At 36.1% G+C, this 18,151-nt stretch overlaps 1 protein-coding gene across 2 annotated transcripts in view; it reads left to right on the top strand.

The window, feature by feature from the left end:
• Window positions 1–18,151, top strand: part of EXOC6 (exocyst complex component 6) — a 181,479-nt gene that overhangs the window by 161,152 nt on the left and 2,176 nt on the right. For both annotated transcript variants that reach the window (XM_072971615.1, XM_072971616.1), the window contains exon 21: window positions 17,832–17,944. In XM_072971615.1, the coding sequence (XP_072827716.1) occupies window positions 17,832–17,944 (113 nt within the window). The remainder of the gene's footprint in view (window positions 1–17,831; window positions 17,945–18,151) is intronic.

The following is an 18,151-nucleotide window of genomic DNA, read 5'->3' on the forward strand; positions in this document are numbered from 1 at the left end:
AATCCAAATGGTGTATTGAGGAGGACACTGTTGTGTAGGAAATCAGGAAAAAGGATGGATTCCTGCTTCTCTTAATAGCTACTGTGTGATGTTGGGAAACTGTTTCCTGAACTATTTCAACTATATATTTTAATGATTTAATGAAATCTGTGAGGAAAGGTGGTGTATAGTTTGCTTCTGGGAGAGAACTTTTTCATGGCATGCTTAATTTGTTGGGAAAATTAGTGAATTGTGTGAAGCTTGCATTGCAGGTGTCATTAGTTGATTGAGTAAGCACTTACCATCTCTTTGTACATACCCTATTTCATCAGGGTGATGGCAAGGCTGGTGTGCCAAATCTATGTCATGGTCAACTATGAGGAGCATAGTTCCTTCCAGCAACATTGCATAATAAGGGAAGTACCCCGGGAACCCACCTCCTGATCTCATTATCCTCCATACTAATTTCTTCTACTCTTTTATACATTGTCTGACAGTCTCTCTCTAACCTATCCCCAAATGGTTATAAAATTTAGGAAAAGATACACTTCACCGTAGAAAGATACTAGAACCCTGATAAATATATACTTGTATTTAACTCAAACTGAACAACTTTGGGTTCTAACTAAAGGGACATAAACAAGCCATAGAAGTTATGAAGGAATTGTTAGGCCATAATTCTTGCCTTGGAGACTGGGCGTCTGCCAAAACTTGACTTTGAAATCTCTGTCTTCTATTACTAATCTTAAGGCATCATAACATACAATTCTTTTGCCACTAGTCCAGTTTATTCTTTTATGATGAGGAAGAAGGCACTTTTAAATAACAATTATTTCCACTATAATTAAACAAATCTTCTTTTGTTTGCATTGTATTTGTTACTATATTGCATACACACTCTGCTTGCTTAAACTTGCCCCTGTGACTACTTCACAGGAACTTTCTTTAGAAGTTTTAAAGTCTTTGACTTCTTAAAGTATTAATGGGATTTGCCAAAGTTGTAGTATCCAAATGCTTGACTAGATACAGTAGCAGGACAACAAGCTTGTTCACACAGCTCCTCCAGCAAGCATTTTTTCCTTAGACAATCCTAAATTCATTTGAAGTGCCAAAGAATTAAAGGAAGATGTTTTGAGGTTTATTCCTGAATATAACAAGATCAGACATCTCACAAAGTTTACCTTTAAGGTCCAGATATTAGGAAAGTATGCTGCCCTTTGGGAGAGCTTAGATTATAAAGGATTAGGCTGTACGTAAATGACTTTTGCCTTTTTGTCCTTTTGTGTTCCAGTGTCATAATTTTGGTGCCTTACAGCTTATGTGCTTAACTAAGTATGTAATTTATGCTCATACCTTCAGTTATTGATATAAATTTTGAACTAATAGATTTTTGTGATTATTTTAAGGGTAAAGGTTAGAGCTGTTTAGTAGTTTGGAAAATTGTCTTCTAAACAATTTATTGAAAACCAGGAGAAAAAGTCATACAGACACCATAGTAATTACAAAAATGGTACATGCTCACAGTTGTTTTTTTAAAGTAACTACAGATTCACAAGAAGTTACAAATACGATTGAGAGAAGTCCTAGGTACACTTTACCCAGCGGTAATTTTTTGTATAGTTATCTACAGTTATTACAAACAGTAAATTAACATTGCATGAACCCTCTTTAAAACACAAAAAGTCAAACATGTAGAAGTATATAAAAATAAAGCTCTCATTTTTTCCTCTTCTTCAGTCTGTCAGAATAATCAGTGTGTTTCCCTGTAGACCTTTTAAAATATACATTTAAACACACACACATGCACCCACTCATATGCACCCATGTAGAGTTCTTTGCTTTGGGGGGGAAATGGATCATACATACTATAATTTACATTTTTCATGCAGTAGTACATGATCTGATATTGGTAATTATGGATCAGCTTTATTCTTTTTCATTTTTTCATAATGTTCTATAGTATGAATATACCATAATTTATTAAAGTCCTCTTTTGTTGGACATAATGTAGTCTCCAGTTTTTCTACATATAAATAATGCTGCAGTTAATATTTCTAGGATGTATATTGAGCAGTAGTGAAAGTATTTCCACAGGCCTTTAGAAGTGAAATTACTGGATACTGCCAAAATAATGCTCAAAAGATTATACCAATCAGAATTATTTTTAAGAGAAATATTTAAGTTAGCAATTTGACAACAAACAAAATTAACAGATTTAGGGGGAAAATTATTTAATTGTGCATTTGAGGCAAATATGAAATACTCCTTATTTGTAAGTATTATACTATGATTAATTTTCAGGTAAATTTTCAGTGTGTTACACAAGGAGTGAATCTTTGTTTCCGTAGAATGGGAATTATAAGCCAGTGCATAATGTAAAGAGAGGTAGTCCCAAATTTAAATGTTTTTAATCATTAATACTCTTGCTGTTTTGTGTGTTTTTTTTTTTTTTTTTCACTGAAAGGGATAGGTTGGAATTTTTAGAATAGTCTACCATCAATAAAGGATAGTGATATTCTGGCTTTGATAAATATTATACATACATTAAACTAATTATTTGATATAAACTCAGTATTTGGCACTTTCCAAAAGGGAACTTTATCCTTCCTCTCAAAATTAATTCATATTTTTACCAAAATTCCAATTATTCATTTATAAGAAATAATATTTTTCTCTAATAAGTTTTATTGAATAAAAATGTTTCTCTTTTTATTACAGATTTCTTTGAGTTGGTAGGGTAATTTTTGAGAAGTTTAAATATTTAAATGCTTTGTCAGAAAAATAGCAATAATAGACTGTTTGTTTCACATACTAATGAGTATTATAACCAGAAACACTATATTCACTGTTACGTTCTTTTTGCTATATAAAACATAATTACCCTAAATTGCCCATACTATATTTGCTATATCCACTGTGAATCTTACAGCACTGTTCTGAAAAACTGTACCAAGCATTCTTTTTTTAAATTGAAGTATATAGTTGATTTACAATGTTGTATTAGTTTCTTGTGTACAGCATAGTGATTCAGTCACATATATATTATATAAATGTATTCTTTTTCACTATAGGTTATTACAAGATATTGAATTCAGTTCCCTGGGCTATACAGTAGGACCTTGTTGTTTATCTATTTTATATATAATAGTATTTGCATTCTTTTTAAAAGCAGATAGGTTATACATACAAATAAAAGGAAATCTTGTGTAAATTAAGCAATTATTTTGTTTTCCACTAATAGGCTGTTTTTTAAGAGCAATTTCAGGCTCACAGCAGAATTGAGCAGAAAATACAGAGTTCCCACATAGCCCTCCCCACCCACACATATATACTCCCCTACCCTCAACATCCCTCATCAGTGTGGCGTATTTGGTACAGTTGATGAATCAACATGGGCACATTATTACCAAAGCCCATAGTTTACATTAGGGTTCACTCTTGATGTTGTACATTCTGTGGGTTTTGACAAATGCATAATGACATATAGCCACCACTATAGTATCATACAGAATAACTTCATTGCCCTAAAAATCCCTTGTGCTCCATCTGTTGTTCATTCCTCCCTCCCTCCCTCTCGCCAAGCCATCTTAATTTATAAACTGAGGAAATTAGTTTCTAATCCTACTTACTTTACACATAAATTTGAACAAGGCACTTAATCTCTCTGAAACTCAGTTTCTCCTTTTATAAAACATAGAAAAGTCTCTAAGTCACTGGAATGAAATGTTCAAGTGAAAAGTTGTACACAAATATGATTAATGATCTGAAGTAGAAATGAAAAGTTAACAGGTGATTAGTGAACTCTGTGTAAAGACTATCAGGAATCACTGCAGTTAATCTATGTATGGAGGAGTCCCAGGGTCTGCACATATTTGCACATATTTGTACAAAACTTTTCCAGTGGTTTAAATTAGAAGCTTTTGTGTGTTAATCTGTCGCTTTTCCTTTGTGGCTATGTTTTGTCACAGAATGTTCTATGAAATATAATTTAGTTTAGTTCAACAAGCTTTTACTGAATACCCTAAGGGAGAAGTAAGAGATATTACACTTCCCATGAAGGACTCATAATTTGGCTAGAAAGTGGGAACAAACATACCCCCAAAAGGAGGTATATGTACATATTCCAAACTTTCAGAAGCTCTCAGCTGCCTGTAGAGCCCCCCATCCTCCAATTTAGATGACTGGTGGAACTCGACACTGCTAACATTCAGCTAGCACTTGGAAAGGATACATTCTACTCATATATTTATAAAAACATATACTAAAATAAATTTAGATTAGTCTTTTAGTCAGTAGTGACTTCTTAAGAGCCAAGTGGATATATAGTCATGATGAAAGTTTTTACTAATATATATTGAAATGATGAGATTGCTGAAGGGATTATTTGACTTGAGAATTAATCATTTATAGTATTTTTGCCTGAACTTCCTTCTTAAGTGTACATTATAACGCTTAGTACTTAATGTTAAGTGACAGTTTAGTCCCTAGAGTGTTTTACAATTTATAGTTCTTTTTTCTTTGACTCTTTTGTGTTTTCTTAAATGTCAGATCATCTTCCAATTACCTTCAGTCTGTGATTCAATGATTTTCATGGTCATGAAATCCTAAAACTTGAGAATTAGAAGGGACTTCAGAAAATCTAACCAAACCTCCTGGAAGCTCTCACCTTAACCATCTGCTGCTCCAGATCCCTTGAGATCACCCGCATTCAAACAGAGCCTCTCTGCCCTTTTGCAAACCTCATGGCAGCCTTCACCATTTCTTCCTGAGGCCTGGTCAGACATTGTCATTTCTGGCACTTCCCAGCCATGCATCCCACCTTCTAGAAGATTAAATATTTGATTACTGAATAAAGTTACATACTTTCTCCGTACTCTTTCCACCTGCTTTCTCCCTACTCTTTCCACCTGCTTTCTCCACTGCTTCCTACCTCCCAACCTTTTCCCCTCATTGTTTCATTTACTCTGTACCTTTTCACTTCTTCTAGCCCTCTTAGCCAACGTAAGTGACCCTACAACTTTTACTGTGGGGTAGACTGTTTTCTTTGCCTCCTTGTCATTGAGTTCTGAGTGTACTGCTCACCCTGCAGCCCTCTCTAGTGGTACCCATGCATTCTTTCACAGACTGCACAGTGTGAATGAGAGATTGTTCTTCTAGTCTCCCATTTCTACATATAGACCTGTTGTTTTTCCACTCTTGAGTGAAAGTTCCAGTCCCTTTAAACCTCCTTCATTGCTCTCTGTCACCATTAATCTCTAGTTGTTGCTTTTGCGGTCAATTTATCTATATTCACACTCATCCTCATTTCCCTCCCTTTGGACTCAGATGATGGGTTGCCATCTTATTCAAAGGTCTTTCATCTTCCTATGCCCTTAACGCCATCTTTTCTATGGGACTTTGTTTCATGACTCATCTACCTTTCCTCTGCTTTATCCTTTTCCTAACTATCTTAGCCTAAAAACATGTTCCATCTCTCCTATCTTAGAGAAGGAAAGAGAGAATGAGAGTGTCTTCTCTATTCTCATTCCAGCTATTTCCAATCTATTTTTTCTCTCTTTTGCATCCAGATTCCTTGAAAGAATGATTTAGAAGGAATTGTGTCCTTATTTCGTCATCTCTCGTTCATTCCTCAATCCACCATTACCTGCTTTGCTGCACTGCTAAAACAGTATTCACTTAGGTCACCAGGGAAGATCAGTAGACCTTTACAGCCCTTAACCAACTGGTTCTTCCTGCTGCGTTTGGTAATGTTGATCACATCCTCTCTAAAATTCTTTCTTCTTCAAAGGCTGTACTCTCTTAACATTTTTTTTCTGTCTCTTTTGTGGCTTTCTTTTCTTTTCGCTAAATTTGGTGTCCCTGAGGCTTCTGTTCTTAGGACACTGCTCTTTATACACCTTACCTGGGTGAACTCATCCATGTTCATCGTATCTCTGGCACAAATGCTGTATGCCTTAAATACATATCCTGTTGCAGTTGCAGGGACTTTTCCTCCTAAATATTTCTCAAACCCATCCTTTTCATCTTAACTACCTGCCTGCTACCTATCCATCGTCTTATCACTATCCCAGTTACTACTTATCTGTTCTGTTGTATTTCAAGGTTATCAAAACAATCTCCTAATTATTTTTTATGCCTTTCATTTTTACTCCTCAAATCCGTTCTTCATGAAGCTGCTGGAGTTACCTACCTAAGTGTAGAATCTGACTGTGTCAGCTCCCTCGTTTAAAGCCTTTCAGTGGCTACCCAGAGTTCCTAAACAAGGCATGTATGGCTGTTTATGACCTGACCCCTGGCCTCTTCTCCAGCCTGTATTGTACTACCTACTCCCTTACTTATATTTCAGTTCAGCAGCACTAAAGTGCATGACACTCATAAGCACAACTGTTTCTTATCTTTTCACCTTTCTCATGTTGTTCCATCTGCTTGAAAAACTACCACCTTTCACTTGATTAACTCCTTTATTAGACTCAGTTTGGGTACCATCTAAGATACCTTCTTGGGTTTACTTCTCATCCCCCCAAACAAGATGGAAGGCTCTAATGATAATAACCTATACACAGCTCTATCAGTGTGATTAGCATGTTAATTCATAATTATGTTTGTATGAATCTCTTCCATTACACTTATGAACTCCTTGAATCCAAAGACTGGGTTATCATTATCTTTTCATTGCTAATGTCAAAGAGAGTGCTTGTCAGTTGAAAACATAGTCCCTTCATTTTACAGAAGAGGAAGTTGAGACCCAGAGTTTGTAACTCTCTTACATGATTAATTCAAAATGAAAGCTTGATTTAAAAAAAAAAACTGAGTAGGGAGGGAATTTAATAAGGTATAGACATAAATACTCTATTGGTGTCAAAAGAAACAGCACTTCTTATCCAAGTGAAATATAATCAGATAAACATCGTATTATAGGGTATTGATTATGTGAGACTTTGGAGGAGCTTGATTTTTCCCAACCAAATGGTACCGATTTCTAACATTCTAAAACACTGTAACCAAATGTCAGATGTTTTAAAATTATTCTGGGGAAAAAAAAGCCAACTCATTTTAAGTTGCAGTGTTTGTTGAATCTTTCCTTAAAATCGTGTACTCTCTTAATTAACCCAGATTCTTGTTAAGAATTAAATTCCTTTTAAAAAATATTAATTTATTTGCAACGTCTCTGTAAATACTTAAAGAATGCTTCCAACTTTCTTACCTGTTTGTTATCCCTTTTTCCCCTTCTTTGTCTTCCTAATTATCAACAAACTTTACCTCCTCAACTGAGTTGAGGGCACTGGGCCAGGCGCCGTTTTATGTATTACAAAGAAGAGACGCTATGGCTTGAATTTTTTCTGATGGCCCTGTGTAAGATGTTTATGCAGAGTGTCAATGGAAACAATTATCTTAACAGGATGACACAGCCTATTTTGCTTAGAAATGTCCTAATTTCCTGTTTAGGTTATCCAGAGGTCAGGTAGGGATTTCTTTTTGCAATCCCATAGTGCAGATTCACATCACGCAAGCGTTGTAGGACTTAGATCACAATCCGTTTAATTCCACTGGCTGCATTTACCTTCCCAAGAAAGTAAGTCCTTCCCCTGCTGTTTTTATTTAGTTTTTCATTTTGTATTCTACTGCTATAACCTGTAGTAAAGGTAAGATGCCAGTAGCTATTTACCAGTAGTTGCTTCTTAACTGAGCTGCAAGTTAAAGTTTGTCTGTTGCCCATTTTGAAGTTCACGTCACAGTAGTGTCAGGGTTACTCCATCCCAGAAATCTGTAACTGAACACTCAGGCAAGCATCAGGTACCAGAGTAAAGCCATGACTACTTGCCCTGTATGTATTCCTACCTTCCTAAATCAGCTTCAGTGTAGTTTGATAACTGCTCCCCCGCCCCCCGCTTTTTTCATATTTAATTATGCCTTGAGGCTATGGAAAAGCGAAATTTATCTGTTAAAGCGGACACACTAAGCAGCAAGTGTTCTAACATGTTTATTGAGCAAATAATTATACCTGACAAAAAGTAATTACATATACAATCAGGTTTTTATAATTAGGGGTTAAGAAATTATCTGACATAAGGGAAGTAAGGGCCTTTTTGATTTAGAAAAGTAAAAAATACATACCTTTTTTAGTTGTTTGAGTAAAGATTACAAAATCTAAAATTTGGAAAAAAAAAGTATGAGGACACAAGCCCCCTTAAATACAAATACTTCCCAAGGTAATGTAGTATTCTTTGTCTTTAACAGAGACCACAAAGATCCTTTTTTCCTTATTTCCATCATGCTAAGTATGGTAGTCTAGCTAACCCTGCGTTCTTTGGGAATCCAAGGCAAAATGGTAAATGGTCAGTATTTATATTCTAGGTCATAAAACTGAGACCTTATCTCTAGAAAGCTGAACAAATGAGATATGCATCTGAAATTCATGTTCCCACTTCACCAAAAATTTCTTGCAAGCACTAGAACTGAGGTTTCTGCTTTTGTCACTGCCTGCTAGGGTATTACCATAAAAACCATCCCCCTTTTCCTCCTAAGGCCGGATTTAATGGTCATGGTACATCTCATTTATTTCAAATGGTCTGAGTTCCATTTTTTTTTTTCATTTGAAGCAATTGTCTTTTGTTTATTTTTTAATTAAGTGATTTTTTAATTGAAGTACAGTTATTTACAGTATTGTGTTAATTTCTGGTGTACAGCATAGTGATTCAGTCATACATATATATTCTTTTGTATATTCTTTCTCATTGTAGGTTATTACAAAGTATTGAACATAGTTCTCTGTGTTATATCATAGGATGTAAGGAATAGAATGATAAGATGCCTTGAGGCCTGATGTATTCAGTGTTAATTTTAGTTTAGTTTTGTTTTTTTCAAAAGCCACAAGTCAGTGTTTATTACTAATGACAAATTATAAATAATAAATATTACTCGACTTGCCAAAATTTTAGAGTAAAACATATGGGACTAATTTTATTCAATACTAAGTTAATCCAGCTATTAGAGTCTGCAGATTTTCATTTGCATTATTTTAAATCACAACCTTGGGGAGAAGAGAGGAGAGGAATATCCACTTAGACTTTAAAAGGTGGCTATACCCTTCCCCCTTGTTCTTCTTAACGACTGCACTCTAAAGGAGCGCGTAGAGAAACCCTAGTCTAGTCTAGCGTCCCTCATTTGAGCAACTATTGTATCCTGGAGTAAAGACACATTTGTATACAATTTTTCTTCTTTGACTAATCCATATTGTTTTCCTTTGTTATTTGAGTTCTTCCAAAGTCAGTTCATACAAGCAGATCTTGTTTCTTCATGGATTCAGTGAAGCAAAATGACTCATCAGAGAGAATTGAAAGTCTGGTGAACACCTCTCATCATGAGTTCCAAGGCTTAATTTCTTTAGTATTGGAAGTCTGAGCTTCATTGGTGAAAAATTCATTACATAACCACCCGTTATATAAATGTGGCAGATGATGTAATGAATCTGGACAGAAAATTAAATGTATGACCTGGGAATGTTTATTTAACATGTTTAATGGGGGCATCAGTGGTAAGTTTACAAAAGGTAACCTCAGGAGCAGAACTTTGGTTATGAAATATTTTAGTACACTCTATAGTACAATTTAAATCAGTCCATAAATAGACTAGTCTGGCTTTCAGAATAATTATAAGACATTACTAAAAATTCAGAGATACTTTGATCATAAATAGTTTACATGTAAAGTAAATGATAACATAGCTATCTGATTAGTATATATGATGTGAGTGCACTGTAGACATAAAATTCTGTGTCAAAAGGTAACATTTGCAGCTCATCTCAACATACATTTACTTGGTTCTAACCATATACCAGGTATTGGACCAAATGTGAAGATATAGATATTAAGCAAAGCAAGTCACCAGCTTTGAGGCACTTACAAAGTACATTATTAGGAAGAAAGAAGAGGCACTTCAGTTCTTGGCATGTTGGAAAGAGACAGGGCTGAGGTAGCCATGAATCATCTGGACTACAAAAGGAATCATTGAAATTTGATTCTTTAGTGGGTGGACAGACATATTAACTATGATACCAACATACTGTGAAAAATACTGCACTAGAGATTTGTGGAGGGTGCTATGAGGACACATGAAAGAGAAACAGCTAACCCAGCCAAGGTGGTCTGGGAGGCTTCCTGAGAGAGATGAATGCAGACTTAAATTTTATGGAATAAGTAAGAGTTACCTGAGTGACGAAGGAAGGGAAGGTGACTCAGAAGAGAAGAAAATGATAATGTCATGGTTAGGGGAAGTCATCATGGCTTGTTAGAGAACTGAGTAGTTCCTCCTTTAGGAGCTTAAATTCCAAGGCAGGAAAGGAAGCCAAAAGGTGACCTTAACATGACTTTGCATGTCATGTTAAAGAGCTTGAACTTTATCTTGTGGGAGCTGGGAAGCCATTGAAGATTTTAAGCAAGTGAATGGTGTGATCAGATTTGTATTTTAGCTGCATTTCTCTGGCAGCCCTGTGGAGATCTGGGGTATTAGAAGGGAGAGGCAGAGGGGATAGGCAAGACCAAAGGCCCCAGGGGGAGAGAGCATGCGATCTGATCTAGGACAGTAGCAGTAGTAGTAGCAGGGGGTGGAAAGTAGGTGGCCAGTGAATTCAGGAAGTATTCAGGAGGTTAAATTTGGCAATAAGTTAGATACAGGAATTGTGAGAGAGAGGAGTCAAAACGGACTGAATCCGAATTTCTGGTTTGGGTAATTAGATAAGTGCTGTCACTCAATGTGTGACCTGCCTTACAATATGAGGCAGTTGTACCAGGTACACTCATAACTGAGGAAAAACAAATCACATATATATGTAAAGGTATGATAAAACCCAAAATCACTCTCAGCTATTTGAGTTAAATCTACTTGAGCAAACTATCTGAAATGTTCCTTCCTGTTTGGATAATTGTAAGGGTTTTTGTTTTTCAGAAATAGAGGCTAAAAAAATTCTTGATAATAATTTACTGATATCTTCCTGCATTCATAACTTCCTGCATTCAAAAACTTTTAGGAAACTTTAGTTAAATATCTGTTTGTCATTTGGGCTTAAATACACAATGTAAATATTTTAAACCCAAATTGCCGAAAGAATTATTTAAAACTCAAGTATATAAGGTGCTAATATTACAGAGGAAATAACGCATGTCCACACAAAAACTTGTTCATATCAGTATTATTCATAATAGCCCCCAAATGGGAAGAACCCAAATGTCCGCTAACTGTTGAATGGATAAGCAAATGTGATACATCCATACAATGGAATCTTACTTGGCAATAAAGAGAAATGAAGTACCAACACCTGCTACAACATGGGTGACCCTTGAAAACATGGTGCTAAGTGAAAGAAGCCAGACACAAAAGACCACATGTTATGTGACTCCCATTTGGAGAGTGACTGCTGAGGGGTATGGGGGATTCTTTGGGGTGATACAAATGTTCTCAAGTTGATTGAGATGGTTGCAGAACTCTGTGAATATACTCAAGACCATTGATTTGTATACATAAGTAAATGAATTGGACAGTATGTGAAATACATCTCAAAACAGTTTAAAAATTTTAAGGTGATACAACAAGAAATAGAAGTTTAATTACATTAAAATTATGAAAGCAAAAATAGAGGAAAAAATGTGATAACTACCAAAATAGGAAGGTAGTGGAAGTAAGGTAAACCCTCATACAGACAGCTGCAAGATGATCAATAAAAACTAGAAAAATAAGCATATTTAGAAATATTGAGATGATCACCAGCATTAAAACAGAAGGTGACATGATTGCTTCTGAGAATGGGAAGGGTGGGGCAGTGGACTGTTCATTTTCATGATGTGCCCCATTTGATTATTAGCCATGTATTGCTTGATAAAATTAATTTTAATAAATAAGCTACATAAAATCATACATATATATCTGAATGCCATTTTAACCATGATAGTGACCAAGAAGTTCAAGACAAAGCAAATATGGATGTGTATAAATCTGATGCTGTAAATTCTTTTTGCCTCTTTTTTTCCCCCAGATTCCAAACTCACCTAGTAGTTATTTAGGACTACTACATAGCTCATCACCAACAGTTCTTTAAGAACATTTTACTTCTGCTGTGCAGTTCATCTGAATTAAGCGACTTTAAGAGACTAATGCCTTTAAGCCATAATGTGCTCAGAGCTCATTCCCAGTCCTCACGTCGGTAGGAGTGGAAAGGCTGGCTGAGAGCAGGTTTGGCAGATGGGACATTAGAAGAGGGCAGGCATGGATTAGGGGTCAGGTGTATCAGAGAGCCAAACGGCAGCCTGAGGGTAGTTAACACCTGAGGGCAAAAAGTGAGGTGGGTGGAGGCACAATACTGCTTCTTCACAGTTTTTGCCCAAGCCCTCTCTAACTGCTACTTAAAATTCTCTTCCGTGCTGCGTGTGGACTCTTCCACGTATGTTTTCAGATAGCTAGGAAGAGGGTAAAGCTAAGTGCTTTAAAAAGCATATGGAGCTCATCATTTGATTTCAGCATCTATTTTTTTAAAGAAGACCTGTATTTCCCCCACATTGTGGCTAATTTAGTAAGACCCATTTTTCTTGAATCTCCAGTGCCTAATTACTCATATTTCTTCCTTAAAGCTACATTCTAGTTGAGGATTTTTGTTGTTGTTTAAATCTCTGAAGCACTCTAGGAACCCTTGCTTTGGCTTTGTTTTTTGGAGGCAAAGGAAAAATGATCTCCTGGTTTACTTTTGGAATCTGCAAAGCAACTCTGAGGCCCCAGGTGGATTTGGTGTTTGGAAAAGGGAATTTGGGGGACTGAGGTTGACCCTGAGCCCCCAGGTCACTGTTCACGTTTACAAAAGCAAACCTGGTATCCCCAATTGCTTTTCTCTTGAGGTTGGCTTAACTTTATTTATTTTCTGTCTTGGGTCACTGCCCCTGAGGTGCTTCAAAAGCAAAACCCAAAAGACCCAAAACAATGAAAGCTAAACCAGATTCAAGGAAAAAATGACCTGGCACTGTGGGTTCACTTTTACAAAGGCAAAAAGTCACTTGAAGAGTTCCACAGAATGGTTTTAAGTCGGCCTAGATTCATTGTGTTATTTGCACAAAGTGATCTCAACAGGTCTAAGACCCCAGGTTCCTTGGGTGTAGATTTAGAGTGCGACTTAGGATGGGAAACTGTCAGCAAGCTAAATGCATTGACACAGATGAATTCTTCAGTGATTCCGAAGAGATTCAACTATTTTGAGCATATAAATGGGACCACCCATGCAACCATTTCTTGCCTTAAGCTGAATCTTTTTGTTTGCTGGACACACACAGGGAACGCTGAGGAAGTGAGAAGTACAACTCACTTTAAAAAATTGGCATCAACCCACTCTGTGTTATCAGATTAGTTATGAAGGGTATTTTTGAATCCTTGGTGAAAAAAAGTCAGGTTACTAATTTGAGGTAATCTTACAAATCGTGATGAAATAGAACTCAGGCACACTATTTGACTATTCATTTTTATGTGATCCATACTTTGCTTACTTCCCAAAAGGATTTAAAGTGGAATTACTTTCCTTGACTATTGGGATAAGCCCATTTTTAGAACTTAATACCAATTTTCATTATAATATGCCTGACTTTATCCTTTAATAGGTAATTGTAAAATTGCTTTTGGATAATCTAGGGGAGATTTTTGTTTTTGTTCATGTTTGATCTACATCTTTGAATTTCAGGTATATGTGTTAACTAATAAATTCACCTGTTGAGGCCATGTCTTACAGTTTATTTATAAGACAGAGAGATTTTGTGTGATTAATAACAAATGTATTATTTGTGTACTGCCACCTGAAAGAAGCAAAACTTGAGATGTTGAAGTGAGGCTTTTCCATACTTTAGGTTTTAATATTAAGGGCATAGTATATCCTGTGAAACCTCACCGAGTGTGAGAGACAGTCCCCAAGGCAGTGACTGTGTGAAGACGAGTGGCAGTGGCTGTACCTGGTGCCATTCCAGTTCCCTCGTCCCTTCCTGTCACACTGGCTCCAGAGCAGTCATGTTCTTTTTAAACCATCTCGAAGACCAGGGATTGTGCTTCTTGATCAAAGCAAGCATAGGTAGCAGCCTGTTAGCAATGGACTCAGTCCATAAATCTGGCCTGGCAGAGTGTTAGGTAGGACCCTGTAATAACATCCTAGTTTTGTATTACATCTTTCGCTTCAATAGAACTTTACTTTAAAAAGTGGAAAAGGAGGGGAAGAATATAGCTCAGTGGTAGAGTTCATGCTTTGCATGCGCAAGGTTCTGGGTTCAATCCCCAGTACTTCCATTAAAAATAAACAAAGAAACCAAATTACCCCCCCCAAAAAAAGTGAAAAGGGACCTTATAATTGTTATGGATGGAGGGATATGGGTAGGCCATTCAGAAATATTAGTGCTTCTTTTTCTAGGAAGATCATTTACCTTAATTAGGCCCAATGCCTTATCAAGAGGGAATCTGTCCTCTTTGTCAAGCCCCAGTGAAAGCCTGGGAAAGGTGGCAGGAAGTGGTTGACTGCATTCACTTGCCCTCGTTTGCCTGCAGGCCAACTTTGGCCTTTTTCAGAGAGCATAAACCAGAGCTGTCTGCAGGGAGCTGATCTGTTATGCTCCCAAAGCCTAAGAAAAAACTCCCCAGTAAACTTGGAATAGTGGTCTGGTGTCATCAATCAGGGAGCTGTTTCTTGAATATCTACTGAGTGGTTACACTCCGCTGGCCACACTTTCTGAGTCTGCCTGCCCAGCTCTGTGAAGTTTATTTCTATTTGCTTATTGAAATGTGGTATTATGCATTTGAAAAATCCTTACACACACGGAATTGAGAAATCTGAATATGAGATCAGAATGCTTGCTGGCCCTGTCTCCCTCTCCATCCACATCCATGTATCCTTTGGGACATAGACACTGAAATGGTGCTGAAGTTGATGCCACTTTCATGGGCTGAAAATAATGAGCAAGTGGTCACCAGCTCCTACATAAATCTGTTTTTATCTTACTTGATATTAGATTGAGAGTTACTTCCTCATGTGTTAACTGTAGTTTAACTTACTAGGATTTTGTGTGAATAGTTTTTTTCTTTACCATTTCTTCATGTTAACCTCAAAATAGTACTTGTTTCCTCATTAAGTGTCTGCCTCCCTACTTTCCCCACCTACAGTGGAAACTTTTTGAGGACAGGGACTTGTCTCATTCTGTACTATATTCTGATACCTAGCACAGTAGCTAGCATGTTGTAGGTGGGCGGTCAATATTTGAGGAACGAATAAGTACATCTTATCTAGATCCATAGCCCTTTTATCCACCTTGGCAATGCATTCCTTAACCATTAATGTGCAAATTTATGCAGATTCCCATTGGTATCTACAAGTTAACTATGCACTTTATGTATTTCTATGAAGTATTAGTATAAATTTGAAAGCATGTAGATTAGACTTGTCTATAGGTGGCCAGGTAGGTTAAATTTTGTGGTTCCTGTAATTTCTAGCTGTAAGAAATTTACATATGGATGTCTCTGACCATATGTGAAAAAAAAAAGCATAATATTTCTTTATCTAGGAAAGTCTATTTTTGTGCTGTAGAAGAACCAGTTCTGTGTTCACAGTTGAAGTTGGTGTAGGTTTTAAATTCATTAAATGGGCTCCTCCATTGCCACTTGGGGGCAGATCAGCCTTTATTTTAAGGCCTCTTCCTCTTCCAAATCCCAAAGGTCATGTTGCTAATGCCTTTGGAAAGAAAGGGAAATTGCAGCCAGTACGTTAAGGGGTTACTTTCTGCTGACTGTGCACATCCCACACACACTTGTGCAAACACATACCTATGTCTACCTGAAAGAAGACCCCTTCAGAATGAGGCTTTTATTAACAACTGTGTAAGGACTATTCATTATTGAATTTATCAGAATATGGATATATACATGTATGTAAGCCTCATTTCTAACTCTAGAATTAATACATGTCCATTGTGGGATATTAATAAAATAAAGGAAACAGTAACAGTTACCCATTATCCCACCACCCAAATTACAACCAGTTCTTAACATTTTCTCATATTTTCTTCCAGTCTCTTTTGATGGATTTTTATGTAATTTTAGTAGCAGCATTTATCATAAGCTCCTTCCCAAGCTATTTTAAATCCTGTGTGTGCATCAGTTTGAATAACCACATAACATTCACCTTCTGGGTGAACCATTCTCTTAATACTGAGATTTAGACTGTTTTCATGGTTTTTTCTTCTTCTTCAGTTTTTGATAACACAGGTAACATTTTTGAGATTGATATATTTGTTCATAAATTTGTCTACCTTTATTGTTTCCTGAAGTTGGATTCCTAGAAGTAGGATTACTGAGTCAAAGAGAATGGTCACTTTTTATAAGGTTCTTAAAGACATACTGCAAATTCACATTCCAGAGAAGTTCTACCAACTTACATTTTCACTGCAGAGTGTAGAAAGTAACTTTTCCTCCTTGTGAAAGAAGGGGAAAATGTACTTGTTGCAAGCAAGAGTCCAAAATTACACAGAACTTGAAATACGTTCCCTTTTCTTTTTCAGAGAGTATATTCTTTTAATATTGTCTCAGTGTAGTTTCTGTATCAGTGTTTTAACTTTTGGTGTGGCCAAAAATGTTGTCCAAAAGAAAATAGTGTGGCTTTTAATATTAGTAGTTAACATTTTCATTATAGAATTTTCCTCTTTTTACAAGAAAGTCTGTATTAGTAGCTGTATACTGGATGGGAAAAGAGTCGGACAAGTCTATTATCTTCCTAAGAAAGAACTAGTTTCTTGTAACTTTCCTGTAGGTTTTAACCACCCCAGAAGTTTTATCCCTCTCAGAGCCAGTGGGTTGGCTCACATATCCTATGAGTAAATACAAATGCCTCTTCCTTCATTTGAAAGCAAAACCAATACACCCCTTACTTTTAAAGTGAGCTAAAACAAAAAGAAAGAATAATATAAAAACTGAAGGAAGGTAGTAAGTAAAGCATTTAGCTTTCTGAAACAATTCAAATGGGAATAGGAAGTTGGTTTTAAATGGCTTAAAGGGGATTAGGGTTTTAAAGTTGGATAAGGAGTTTGGTGCTTTGGTTTAGGCATGGCATTGCTTTTAAAAGATTACTTCCATATTTGACAACAATTCTAACTGGAGAGTATAAAGCACATAGTTTTAAAACACCACGGAAAACAAGAGGGTTTCTTTTTTGTTGTTGTTTGTTTATACAAAATGATTGCCTAGAGTTAACAGGCTGAGTCCTGAAGGCCTCATTTCATAACACAACTGAGGATCTGTCACCGGGGAGAATCCAGCAGAGGTTGTTTAATGTACTTCATTGAGATTATCTGAGCTTTTCGGTTTAAATTACTTTGGGAAAAGTCTAGGTGCAAACAGCTTCTTTGAAAGGTAAACATACTTAACCTCTAAGAAAAAGGGTTCAATTTAAGTTCTTTAAAATTCTTCGGTTAGTATCACCAACCCTTATTAATAAAATTTGAGTATAAGCTGAATAATGTGCAAAGATTTGATCTCTGTACATCAGTACAAGTGTTAATATAATTATATTAACAATGTTTTCAGTATTTTACAATTGTTTGAAAATGCAATTAAGTAGTTAATTAAAAAAAAAGCAACCCCAGACAATTTTAGTAATTCCAAAAGTGAAAAGATACTATCTACTGTGTTGGTTATAAAATTTTGTTAATGAAGTTTTAAAAATGAATTTTCCCATCCTGTTGCATCCAAGAAGTTGGTTGCGTTAAAATAGAAAAAGGGTAGCATATACTTTATATATAAGCTGTGGAGAAACAGTCACAAGTCAGTTTAACATCTTCCCCCATCTTCCTCAGCTCCTTGACCTGTTCATGGTTTGGGATTGGTCTACTTACCTAGCTGATTATGGACAGCCAGCTTCGAAGTACCTTCGGGTAAATCCAAACACAGCCCTTACTCTTTTGGAGAAGTGAGTATATTCTGGAAACTTTTTGTCATGCTATTTTAGCATTTTGTGATTCAGTAATAATTGAAAACTAGAGATTTTTATCAAAAGAGAAATGTCTGTATGGAGCTTAAAAGCTCAGTTCATTTTTAATGACCAAAATATAAGCCTCTTTCTTTCTCACCTTCAGTATTAGTGTAGTTTTATATATGAGATTGCTGTTTATGTTGA

This window comes from Vicugna pacos, chromosome 11, assembly GCF_048564905.1.
Source record: "Vicugna pacos chromosome 11, VicPac4, whole genome shotgun sequence".
Taxonomy (NCBI): domain Eukaryota; kingdom Metazoa; phylum Chordata; class Mammalia; order Artiodactyla; family Camelidae; genus Vicugna; species Vicugna pacos.